This window comes from Micropterus dolomieu, linkage group LG02, assembly GCF_021292245.1.
Source record: "Micropterus dolomieu isolate WLL.071019.BEF.003 ecotype Adirondacks linkage group LG02, ASM2129224v1, whole genome shotgun sequence".
Lineage (NCBI taxonomy): Eukaryota > Metazoa > Chordata > Actinopteri > Centrarchiformes > Centrarchidae > Micropterus > Micropterus dolomieu.
The window spans coordinates 29,797,754-29,810,618 of record NC_060151.1 but is presented as its reverse complement, the minus strand read 5'-3'; the positions used below and the strand labels follow the sequence as shown (position 1 = coordinate 29,810,618).

General features: G+C 40.2%; 1 protein-coding gene across 1 annotated transcript; it reads left to right on the top strand.

Annotated features, from left to right (window-relative positions):
* The first annotated feature begins 155 nt into the window (after nt 1-155).
* On the top strand, nt 156-10,334 carry LOC123962061 (E3 ubiquitin-protein ligase CHIP-like). Its single transcript, XM_046037959.1, has 8 exons — nt 156-286; nt 1,810-2,019; nt 2,486-2,684; nt 3,857-4,022; nt 4,134-4,221; nt 6,517-6,573; nt 6,744-6,860; nt 7,985-10,334. Exons 2-8 carry the CDS (start codon nt 1,900-1,902, stop codon nt 8,108-8,110), a joined length of 873 nt encoding a protein of 290 aa, XP_045893915.1. The 5' UTR covers nt 156-286; nt 1,810-1,899; the 3' UTR covers nt 8,111-10,334.
* Nucleotides 10,335-12,865: the final 2,531 nt, after the last annotated feature.

Sequence of the window (12,865 nt, the reverse complement as noted above, 5' to 3'; positions counted from 1 at the left end):
TTGGCTCGGTTGGTTAGGATTGGTTAAGGTCAGCGTAAGGGTGGGACTAGGGTTAGAGGTAGCCAATCAGAGGCAGAGTAAGGGGGCGGGACTTTTGACTCAAAGCTCGTGTCCCGTCGAATTAGATTTGCCGAATGTGTGGGCAGGACTGATGACGCGCTTTACGTCACAGATGAAAACCAAAACACTGGCTGCTGCTGTTAGCCACCTAGCTAAAACACGATTATAGCTCATTTTTATATAACAGCAGCTACGAAGGATCCATCGTCAAACAGCACCGACACAGGTGTGTGAATATAATGTTGTTGATTATGTAGCTTAGCTTTACGTGCGTGTTAAGGAGCTAATAGCTCGGTGAAATAATGTTTCATTGTGTTTGTTAGCTTCATCGTGGCAGCTAACGCTAACGCTACTTAGACTGTGTGACAAAAGCTGCAGCGACTTTACGACTCGGACACTTTAGGGGATAAAAATGATAAATTAGGAATTAAATTGGAGAGGTGATAAACGTCAGAAAGGTAGCTACGGTTAGCTACACGTTAGCTACACGTTAGCTGTGATTCTCACAGGACAGCTGCTAAGTTTTTGTCTTGCGATAGAAACAAAGACGTAACGTTAAGTTAACACATTAAAGACAGGTGGGATAAAGATCCTGACTACGCAGTAACTTAGTGTGACTGTTTTGGGGTGTTAAATGTTCATCAGCTGGCCCCTCATGCATGTTAGAAAACCCTGTCCTTCCAGTTCCAGCCAGCTAAACCCACCTCCCCAAAACTCCTCTCTCTCACCTAACAGTTAGCTCTTAATTACTTTTAATAATTTAGTTTGAATTATATAATTAGGCTGCTAAAACATATCAGAATTTTTATTGAAAATCAAATGCACGTTTTAAACAAACGTCCACAACCTGTGCTGTATGCACATCATGCAAGTTTAATTCAGTTATAGTAATGTTAATGATGATGATAATATTAGGAGTGGTAATAGTTGAGGATAGAAGGACGAGAAAGCACAAGACTAGAAGTGAACATGCATTAATGGATGAGGTTGTGAACAGAAGGAAAGAGAGAGGAGCTCAGTGCATCATGGGAAGTCTCTCTGCAGTCTTGGCCTTTATGGCAGCATAAATAAGGGATGGTCCAGCCCTAAATGTAAGCTTTAGTCCACAAGTCGGTACAAATATTGCAAACTAATTTGGCTTACATCAGTCAGTACAATAATAGTCCACGAACGAAGTGTTGCAGGCCGTGTGGACGGATAATAAAACCTGCAAAACAGGAGAAATGAACAACACTGGAGACTTGCTGCCGTTGGTCTTGCCAGAATTTATGTAATAAATACAGTTATTTAAGTCGATCAATAAAGTCTTTTTTTTCACGACACTCATTTTCCAACTAAGTTACTAAATTACAATAAGTTAATCAAAAAAAACCACAGTTCCTTACACAAATATGATAAATAATCCACCTACTCATCGCACCTTGTTCGACCCATTAGAAGGGAATATGAACCTTTTCACCATTTACAGTGTGCTTCCGTGGGCGCTGACATTGCTTTGTGACGTCATTCAGCTGCTACTCGTGAAGCTGGGGTACATATATTTTTCCCTGAGTTCACAAGTAGGAAATCCGACTTCAAGTGGCGTTCCACAGTACTTTTTCTAGTTGGAGTTCCGCGTTACCTGGAACGCAGCATTAGATGTCAGTTTTCCAGTCAGGATTTCGACCCACGTCACATCACAGCACTAACTGCTCTCCTCGAGCTCTTAAATGACACCAGCTTCATCTGTTTTCGATGTTTTTGTCTCAGTTCCTGTCGTGCCTGTTGGATCCGAGCGTCAGGATAGGGAAGCAAAGTGAAGGGGCAGCTGCCGCCGGCGCAGCGAGCCTGGTGGACAGGATGTCAGAAAGTCCAGAGAAGAGCGCCTCGGTGTCGGCTCAGGAGCTGAAGGAGCAGGGCAACCGCCTCTTTCTGAACCGCAAGTACCTGGAGGCCGCTGCCTGCTACAGCAAAGCTATAGTAAGGACCAGGACTGTCTGTCTGCTGCTGTATGTTCAATTTAACGTTTAAAGAGCAACTGCTGTGTGAATACAACATACGGGAGTTTCTCCTAAAGATGTCTCTTAAAATTATACACTTTTTAATCTTAGTATTGTGCTTAATGGTAATACTGAGAGCCTGAGTCCTTCCCTTACGCTTACATTTTTTCACATATTGTCTTTATACGTCAACAGCTTTACGACAAACTGAGACGGACCTAGGCTAGTGTGGTTATTAAAGTCAGAGAGACGAGAGTCAAACCGGACTAAGGGCCTCGTTTCCTGCCCCGGTCTGCAGTGCAGGAAATATCAGATTTTAGATTTGGCAAGAGGATCAGGTGTCTGTACTGTGAGTTGAGGTTTTGTGTTCAGCATCTGGAGAGAGAGAGACAGTTGGATGGGTGCCCCCTTACAGTACTCGTGTCTGGTCTTTTCCCCTCTTTTAGACCCACAGTCCCGCGGTCCCGGCGTTCTACACCAACAGGGCGCTGTGCTACGTGAAGCTGCAGCAGTACGACAAAGCCCTGGCAGACTGCAGACTCGCTCTGGAGCTGGACAGCCAGTCGGTGAAAGCTCACTTCTTCATGGGCCAGTGTCACCTGGAGATGGAGAGTTATGACGAAGCCATCGGCAACCTGCAGAAAGGCACGTGGGATTTAACTCGCGTTGTTAGCGACATCTAAAGCTGCATTAACCATAACACATTAGAAAGTAGTTAGATGCCTACTTCCTCATCCAACAAGCGCAGAGCAACATTATCATCCAGTTGAAGTGGAGTTTGTGTCACCTAATGAATTTAAGTCCTCATCGTCTAAACTCCATATCTTTAGCTGCTAAACGCTCCGCTGTGCTCACCAGCTCGCCTCTTAACTGTGTACGTCTACTGTTTGGTCGTGTACCGCGTTTTTTAGCAGTGGTGCAATGTAATGAAGTACTTGAGTGACTTGTACTTTCCATTGCATGCCACTTTCTACTTCTACTCCACTACTCAGAGAGAAATATTGTACAGGTTTAGTTAATAGTTACTTTGCAAATTCAGATTTTATATACACAAAACATATGAAGAACTTTTGAAAAATGATGCAATGTAAAAAGGAAACAGTTGATAACATCTGCAACTATTTTGATAAATGAAAATAGCTTCAAAATGCTAAACTCTTAATGATTTCGGCTTCTCAAATGTGACAATTTGCTTTTCAGTAAACAGGGGATGCACCAATCTTTACCTTTTTTAGTCCCGGTACGGATACCAGTACCTGGACTTTGGGTATCTGCTAATGCAGAGTGCAAATTCCCGCGCCAAGTTCCTGTCAGCTTTTACAGAGGAGCAACAGAAAGTGTCCAGACTGGAAACATCACTAACATGGGATGTGCACGGCCCAGGACCAGAGGGCTCTGCTGCAGGGGGATTAAAACTGCTCAGAAGATCATTGGTACCCATCTCCAGAGCATCAGTGATATCGGTGAGGTGCCTACGCAAAGCCCAAAGGATATTAAAGGACAGTACCCACCCAGCCACAGCCTGTTCACCCTGCTGCCTTCTGGGAAGAGATATAGAAGTGTCTGCTGCAGCACCACCAGACTGCAGAGCAGCTTTTCCCCCCAAACAATCAGACTCTTAGACTCTAATTCATCCTCAGCGCTGCTCCATTGATAGCTTATTTCTGTTTACCATTTTCTATAATTGCTTTTAAATTACTGTATATTGTCTGCTCTGTAGCAGAAGGGAGTTACAAACGCAGTTTCACTTTACAACTTGTGACAAGTAAACCTACCATCTACATCGTACCTTCTACCTTTGTATTGTTTTTCTCCAGCTTATAACCTGGCAAAGGAGCAGCGGCTGAACTTTGGCGACGACATTCCCAGCGCTCTGCGGATAGCGAAGAAGAAACGGTGGAACAACATGGAAGAGAGGAGGATCAACCAGGAGAGCGAGCTGCACGCCTACCTCACCAAACTCATCCACGCTGAGAAAAAGAGGCACGTCGATCTAGAAAACGTGACACGCTGAAATAGATCAGGTGCTTTCTCCTCCCCCAGACGGACTCCTGATCCTTAATTAAATTGAAGTGTGTGTTGTTTAATCTGCAGGGAGCTGGAGGGCTGCCGGCAGAAGCAAGAAGACAAGTCAGACGACGGCAGAATTCAACACAGTCTGAATGAGATCCACACAAAACATGTAGGTTTTTTTCTTTTATTACGAGAGCTTTGTTGACTTTTAAAAATCATTTTTAAAATTGAAAATCACCCCAGGTGTCCGTATTGTTCTTTTATTTTTAAGTTAACTTTTATTTTTCCAGTGTAGTCGTGTAGCAGGGGAAATGGATTTCCAGTGTTTGAGGTTAAGTTTCTTTTTTTGTGCCCAAGTTTTATTGGTTTTTCATTTTACATTGTTTTTGGGAGGGTTAAGACAAAATAATCATAAACAAGACATAGTCCCCAAAACACTGGTCTCTTTTCTCCTCAGAAATTGTAGTGAATCAAAATAAGATAAAGAGAAGATAAATACAAAATTACAGATAAATAAAATATACATCTTACTAATTAAATACATTATTAATTCCATCAAACCTCACCTCCCCATCCACCCTTCCCTGTGGCCTAAGTACTTTTTTATAGTACTCTTTATAGTTATAGTTAAATCGTGAACTAGCATATCAACATTAAGATAGTACAATTTGTTAGTTACAGTATTTTATGGAGTTACAAATAATTCACAATTTGAATAGACATAAATGGGATAAAAAAAAAAAACAGATAAACAAATAAATACATTTTATAGTTATAACAGTTCATATAAAAACGAGTTTGAGTTTCTTAAATGCAGTTTAGATTTCGAATCATTAAGCTGATTTTAAATTACTTTGTTCAGTTCAATACACATTAAGTGTGTGTGTGTGTGTGTGTAATGTAATTAATGTAAAAATCAACATTTGAAATGTACATATTTACATAAAAGCCTGCAGCTCTCGTGTCTCAGTCTGCAGCTGCTCTGCTGTTGCTGACACTTGTGTTCTTATTAAAAATGAACCAGATTGTCGCCTGCAGTTTGAACCGCATCACAAACACTTATATTAGTTGACTGATGTTAGTGACGCCCAGTGACATTAAAATCTGCAGTGTTTGAAACGTACAAATACTAACCGCTTCAAATTCATCACAGCTCACTCGCCTCCGTTCAGACTCTACTAGTAGTGCCAGAGTTGCAGCTGGCAGACAGTGGGCCTTTCTCATTTCCCAAATTTGCGCCTCCTCGAGCCTGTGACCCGGGAAACGATCTCCGCGCTCCATCTTGAAGGACATCTCAGTTCTTAAAATGCACCTCGAGGAGCGAGGATCGAGGAGGCTGCCTGGAGGAGCTGTAAGCGAGGATACAGCGGTGTATCCTTTGCGGAAGTCTTTTCAGCCGCTGTGATGATTAAAAGATGCGTGACACGTAGCAGGACCAACCCGTGGCCGGAGCAGGACTTGTATTCGTAAGTTGTAATTCTGTTTTCATTAGCTTTGTTGGCATGAATGATTATGAGTTTTCTCTGTCTGTTTATTACTGCAGGCTTTTGTTTTGACTTTACTGCACGGATGGAAACGTTTAAATGACTTGACAACATCCTCTCTGATCATCAAAGTAAAAACACTCATCCATCAATATAACACAATAAAGAAATCACCTGCAAAACTACAGCGGCTTTCTGGAGATACGATCTGTAGCCTTTATTGCCAAAAACTGGTCTGCTGCTCTGACAGATGGACAGATGGTGCAGCTGTGCAACAGGTCAGATTTAACTGACCTTTAAAATGACGCTCCGAGAAAAAGGACATCTCTTTTCGTTAAACGCCCGTTCCCTCGAATCCTCGAGCTCGTATCACGGGTGGGAGGGACTAAGACGCGACGCAAGGGGGTCGAGGATCGAGGAGGCACAAATTTGGGAAATGAGAAAGGCCCAGTGTGTGGAACAGGTATCCTCTATATCACTCCTCCACATTAACAGAGAACACACAAACCTGACGCCTCTGCATGGATCTTACTGCTCAACACTGTGTGGAGCCTAAAGATCATCTGTAGGAACAACCGGCTGTACTCAGATCTGCACCTGTTAGTTCAGTTCAAAACACTAAAAGGTCTATATAAGGCAAAAAGCTCGTCACATAATGACCGCCTGCTGGAGTCATCATATACATTTATTCATATTCTCATCATATTCATATGTCCAGTGTATTAGTAGGAGTGGGGGAAAAAATCGATACAGCACAGTATCGTGATATTTTCCGCGGCAATACCGTATCGATGCACAGAAGCCAAGTATCGATCTTTTATTATATAGAAAGAAGAATTTTACTTTTTTTATTTAATTTTACTACCGACTGAAATCTAATTTGATCCTTGGCATTTCGTGTTTACTTCAGTCGTAGTCATGTTTTAACCGGTTCATGTTTGAGGATTTTGTAACCTAAAAACAGGCGTGTTTCTCTGCAGGACAAGTATCTTCCAGACATGGAGGAGCTGTTCTGTCAAGTAGACGAGAAGAGGAAGGTCAGTGTTGATGAATGGAAACGAAACGACTCACTTACGTGCAAACATCACCCGAAGGCGACAAAAGGAATCCAAACTGTGGATGTAGAAAAACATAACTTACTGTCCACTCTTGCCCGAAAAGTTAACACAAGTTAAATGTAGTGTTTGTTGTTGTGTGTTTTCGACAGAAGCGAGAGATCCCAGACTTCCTGTGTGGAAAGATCAGCTTCGAGTTGATGCGAGAGCCGTGCATCACTCCCAGTGGAGTCACCTACGACAGAAAAGACATCGAGGAGCACCTACAGGTAAAAACTCCTCCCCCAGAGTTACTAAGATGATGTGTCAGATTTACTGCTTCAGTAAAAGTACCACACAAAAAAAATACTCTGTGACAAGTAAAAGTCCTTTTTTTAGAGAATAATCAGGAAAATGTCCTTGAAGTATTAAAACAGTACTGTCACGTCTCCTCTCCTCAGACTCCTCCTCAGTAACGTGCAGCAGGATGTTGCTGCTGCAGCTCTTTCTGACCCGTTTAGTTTCAGATTGCAGCTGATGATTCTTGTTGATTATTTCCTCCATCAAACCACAGACTGTTTGGTTTGTAAAGATTCTGCCGTCACAGTTCCCCAGAGCCCAAAGAGACTCCTTCACAGCGCTTGTTGAGTCCAAAGCTCAACGTTATTAACAAACATTAAAGTTTTTATAATCAGAGAAGAAGCAGCAAATCTTAATGAGAGAAGCTGCAACATCCAGAAAAAAACGCTTCAACCATTCATTTTCTGTCACAAGAATAATTAATAAACTGTTGGGGAGGTTTTTCTAACAAAACAAAAATGAGATTTTATAAACTCGTCATGGGTTTTGTGTTAAAAACCTTAATGTGTAGAGCAACTGAAGCTGTCACATAAATGTAGTGATGTAAAACACACATTTCCCTCTGAGATGTGGCGCGCAAGAAGTATTAAGATTCGAGTAAAAGAAGACAGTACCTCAAATGTGTACTTAAGTGCACAGCACTTGAGTAAATGTACTTATTTATATTCCACCACTGCTCACTTCCTTCCTTCAGAAAGTCCCTGAAGAGCTACTTTGATCTCGACTGTGATTGAAATCGAACTAAATAAAAATAATTATAAAACTGGATTTATATTGTAACTTAAATACAGAAAGAACGAAGACAGTGTGCGTGCTCGTGAAGGAACAAACGCAAGAAACAGGAACATAAAAAAACGGAGCAGGATTTCTTTAAAGAGACAATTACTGCTCATTTTTAAAGCTCTAATTTTTTTAAGTTAAGGGAAAGATTTTAGGTAAAAATATGCTTGAAAAGACGAGTTTAAACCTGTTAACGTGTTCCCCAAACTGCTACACCAGCCTACTTATATATAAACATAAATTTTTAAAAGACATGTTTGTTGTTTTCTTGCAGAGAGTCGGCCATTTTGACCCCGTAACGCGCACTCCTCTGACCCAAGATCAGCTCATCCCAAACCTGGCCATGAAAGAAGTCATTGATGCTTTCATTTTGGAGAACGGATGGGTGGAGGACTACTGACCAGGAAGGGAAGTCCCAGTTCACGGATGGAGAAAAGATCAGTGTGTTAAGAGCGGCTGCTGCTCTGCCAAGAGTTTAACTTCAGTTCAGACACGTCGCATGCAACATCAACATCAACCACAGCAACTTTATTCCTGTAGGGAAAGTTACAGGAGGAAGAAAGGGAATCTATAAATGCGTTTAGGAGAGATGAATGTACTTTTAACCCGCACAATCCAAGTTATAAAATCAAGAGAAAAGCCAAAGAAAACGAATCAGAAGCTTTTTAAAGACGATGTCAGTAGAGGGCGCTGAGTGTTAAACCTGCAGCATGAACCAGCTGTGGAAGAAGAAGTACTCACACCCCCTCCTCAGTAAAAGCAGCAAAACTGCAATATAAAAATACTGTGTTGCAAGTAAAGGTCCTGCATTTACAGTTTTATTTAAAGGTAGAATTATACAAATATACTTACTATCAAAAGTAAATACTTATTGTGCAGGATGGCCCCATAGAGAGAGTTATTTTTTATTTTATTTTATTGCTTCAGCCAAATTGAACGTTTTTCTAACTTGTTGGGTTTTTTTTATTTATTGAAGTTGTTCACATGCTTTGTTTGTAAAATCCTAATTTAAGGAATCGCTGTCAGATAAATGTGGAGAAGTTATGAGTACAGTTTCGCTCTGAGATGTAGTAAGATGTGTGAGGCTGAATTATTTTGAAAAAAATCTCTTAATTCCCATTTTTTTAAATTAATATAATAATTGCAATATTATTTGCGATACTAGAGAGAAATATAATTTTTACATTATTCTCATTTACATTAACCATCTGGTTTCTTCAGTTTTCACTCAGGAGCAAAAATCTGCATTTGAACTTGAAAGAAAGAGCGATTTGACGTTTATCCTGATAATTATCGATATCGAATGCTATGAATTGTTTTTATCGTGATAACATTTTTGGCCCTAGTTTCACCTTCAACACATATTGCGGCTTCTGTGATTTAAAAAGTGCGGTATTGCAATTTCAATAAAAATTTCAAATAATTGTTCAGCCCTAGCGAAGTACAAGTAGCAAAACAGTACATAAATATATAAATATACTGTACATAAACATGTTTCTCTGCACCTCACTGATCCTGATTCATCATCCAAACTGGGCTCATTAAAAACAACACAAACAGGTCAAAATGTCTTAAAATGACAAAAAAGCACTTTAAGTTTTAACTCTCAAAGTTTAAGGGTACAATGTTGATTTGTATTAAAAGTACAGCGGCTGTCAAGTTGTTTGTACGGAGCGTTCATGCTGGAGCTGTTTGGAAAGTTCTTAAATTCATCAGAGCAACAGCCCCTTTTGGTTTCTGTCCCGTGTTTCCAGGGACCAGTAAGGGCCACCAGTAGGACCAGTAATGAAGTATGTTTGAGTCTGAATCAGCTGCTTCGTTTCAAATTTCCTCTTTGATCATCTGTATCTCTGAGGTCAGCGATTATTAATTCATGTGTGCCATCTGGTATTGATCATCAGTCCGTGCTGTAATCCATGCTGCGGCTCAGAGAGGGAACGAACTGCTGACTACAATCACATTACTCACTCAATCAGATTATGTAAAAACTGCACTGCAGGAGCTGCAGTTAATGTGGGAAAGTGTTGCGTTTGCCGCCAACCAAAAGAGTAGGAAACTGCAGCGCTGCAGCAGAGATTGGTGGGTGGAGCAGTTTTTGTTGTAAACATCATTAAATCGAGATTTTACTGGTTATTTTCTGGTTTTTATGAGTGGAGTCTGGTGCTGCTTCTTTGTGCAAAAACTAAATTTGTGTTTTGTACTTGTTGATTATAAAGTCTTGTTTTGTAATAGTTGTTTTTCCAGACTTTCTGTAACTTGGTATTGACAGCAGTGTGCAAATATATCGCTCGTCTTATTGGAGCCTGATATTAACTCTGATGTCTCATGTTTAATTGCACTTTTTAATTCGTTTTAGCCAGAATTAGCTGATTAAATGTTTCCTTCTGTTTTTAAATGTGACGATTACAATCCAGCTTTGACTCAATCCAGATAAAGTCTGATTTTCTGTGAGTTTCTAAAACACTGAAAACAACTGAAGGAAGCAGATTTACTTCTTTAAGCTGGTTTTCAGTTTTCCGTCTTCCTGCACAAAAAAAAAAACCTTTTCTCAGCTGCACAAGTAAAGATACAGAGACACAGATGTTTGAAATTGTTGTGATAAAATAAATGTTTCACGTTTTCTACATCTGAGTTTTACTTTATTCTTCTCCTCTCCGTCCGTCTTCACACAAGATATTGCTGCTGTGAAATCTGAAATATTAAAGAAATGATCTGCAAACATGTTCCAGCTCCTCCTGGCGGATTCCAGGCCAGATGAGATATGTAATCCCTCTGGGGTTTTCTAGGTCTACCCATGGGTCTCTGGCGTGCCCAGAAAACCTCCAACGGAAGGCTCCCAGGAGGATCCTGACCAGATGTCCGAATCACCTCAGCTCTACTCGGATCTCTCTCCAGATGTCCCAACCGTTTCACCCTCTGCTGCAAACTGCCCCAGTGCATGCTAGTTTCTGAAATCAGATCTCTGCAAAGTGATTAAGGTCTACGACTGTAATCTTTTCATTCAATGTTGTAAAATATAAAAGCCTTTTACAGGCGCTGTAATATGTGAGCAACACACATCTGCTATGCAACTCTTTAACTGTTATCAAGGGAAAAACTGATTGGCTTACGTGTTGAAATTTCATCCGTAGATGATCCTGATGTTGCGAGTTTGGCCCAGTGGTTTCTAATGAGAAGTTGAAAATAGGTTTTGGGGAAAATTGAGTAAAGATTTAGAAATATTTATAGCAGAAGACCAGATACAGACGAGTTGAAAGGTGAAAATGATGAAAGAATTTTGACTCGAGCTGTTTCAGATAACTGTGAAAATGTAAAGTTGATTGTTACAGCGCCACCTTGAGATGGACGTAATTTTGACAGGCGCAATTGCCCCGGGGAAATACGTTTCAGCCGCTGCAGCCGGTCTGCGTCTGGTGTATGAAGCATCTACTGCACGTCAGGGCCGTGCAGAGACCTTTGGAAGGGCAGGGGCTCAAAGTATAAAAGCGGCACATGGAAGAAGGATTTAAATAGGGCTGTTCTCCAAATATCGATACAGAAATATATTGTTATGTATTCCTTGATTATATGCGTATACAGATGCTTCTGTATCGATACATCAACAAATGCTGTGACACAGTTTTGAAAAATAAAACACAGGGAATACCCAGATCTAGCTTTAAAACACGGTGGGCTGAGATAACTTACAGCGAACAGTTGCTGTTGAGGGGTTGCTGGGAACGCTGCTGCTGCTGCTACTGGTGGTGATCTGTGACTGGAGATATTATAACAAACATGGGATATATATTAGCTAATTAAACAAATATGTGACCATGACAAGATATAAAGATTGCTGACAGTATTTGGGACTGGTTCACTATAACTGACCTGCTATAGCGCTGCAGCTGCTGCCAAGGCTATGAGAAAATAAGAGGGAAATAATCTGGGAAGGGAACAGTACTGGGAGAAAGGACTAAGTTAGCCAAGGCAGGGGTAAGAGGGAGACAAATCTATAGACAGGTGTGTGTGGGTGTCTATAGGCAATATTGTATTATGAATCTGAGATATATTTGGATTTTGATTGACTATATGTCTAATCATAAATCTAAAAAGTTGTGTGTGTGTTGTTTCTGTTGGCCCAGAATAATCATGACAGAGCAGCATTTACCTTCACATTAACATCTATATAGGGACATTTCTTCTTCACTCTTTACTTTGATGTAAGGAATATTATTTATTTTATATTGACACTGACATTGTTACATGTATTTCCAGTTATTTAGTTCATATAATAGGTTTGCTATTAAATCTATTCAAATACTGTTCAGATTTAAATGATTGTTTTAAAAAAGGCTGATAAGTAGGCTATAATTTGGAGGAATAAGTACCTGTTTTACCAAAGTTGTTCTAATTATTTTAAGACACACTATGTTTTACTACTGTGCTGCTCTCTTTGCGTCTTTCTTGTCAAATACATCCAACAACCTACAACAAGCACATTGCGGTGTCCTGTAGGCAGAGCTGCTGAATCACTAACGGTGCGTGAACTGGAGGGCTCGTCACGGATGAGGTCATCAGGAGAAAGGTCAAAATGTGGGTCATTTTATTTACTGCTAAATTATTATTATTAAGTCGTTTACTAGTAGTTTGCCTTCACAAAAGGACCTTTCCAAATTAAAAAATTAATTGATTAATTAAATTTGTCATTGACAAAAGAGCACTTTGGGCATCAAAGGGCACCAATTGCAACTCTGCACATGCATGCTGCACCTATTCCAAAAGTCTTTGTACTTTCTAGTCTTTTCAACACCAAAATATGTGAAATAGAGCCCAGGTTTAAAAATACTGAAATTATTTATTAGATAGATATTTATTGGGTTTATTAGATGGTATCTGCCACAGTGTGACGGCACCACAGGAAGGAATTTCAAATCTCAATTATCAACAATAATGCTGATTTAATTTGTCAGCAACTCTTTTCTCTGTGCAGTTGGCCACTTAGTGAAGACATGAATGTGATCTTGAGCTCTTTGTCATGTATGAGCAAACTGTGCAACATTAAAGTGCTTATAAAAAATTTAACACTGAATGATAATAGATAAATTTTTTTTACTGTAAATGAACTGACTAGTACTGATTGAGGTTTCTTTTCACACAGGCAGGATGGCCAGACACC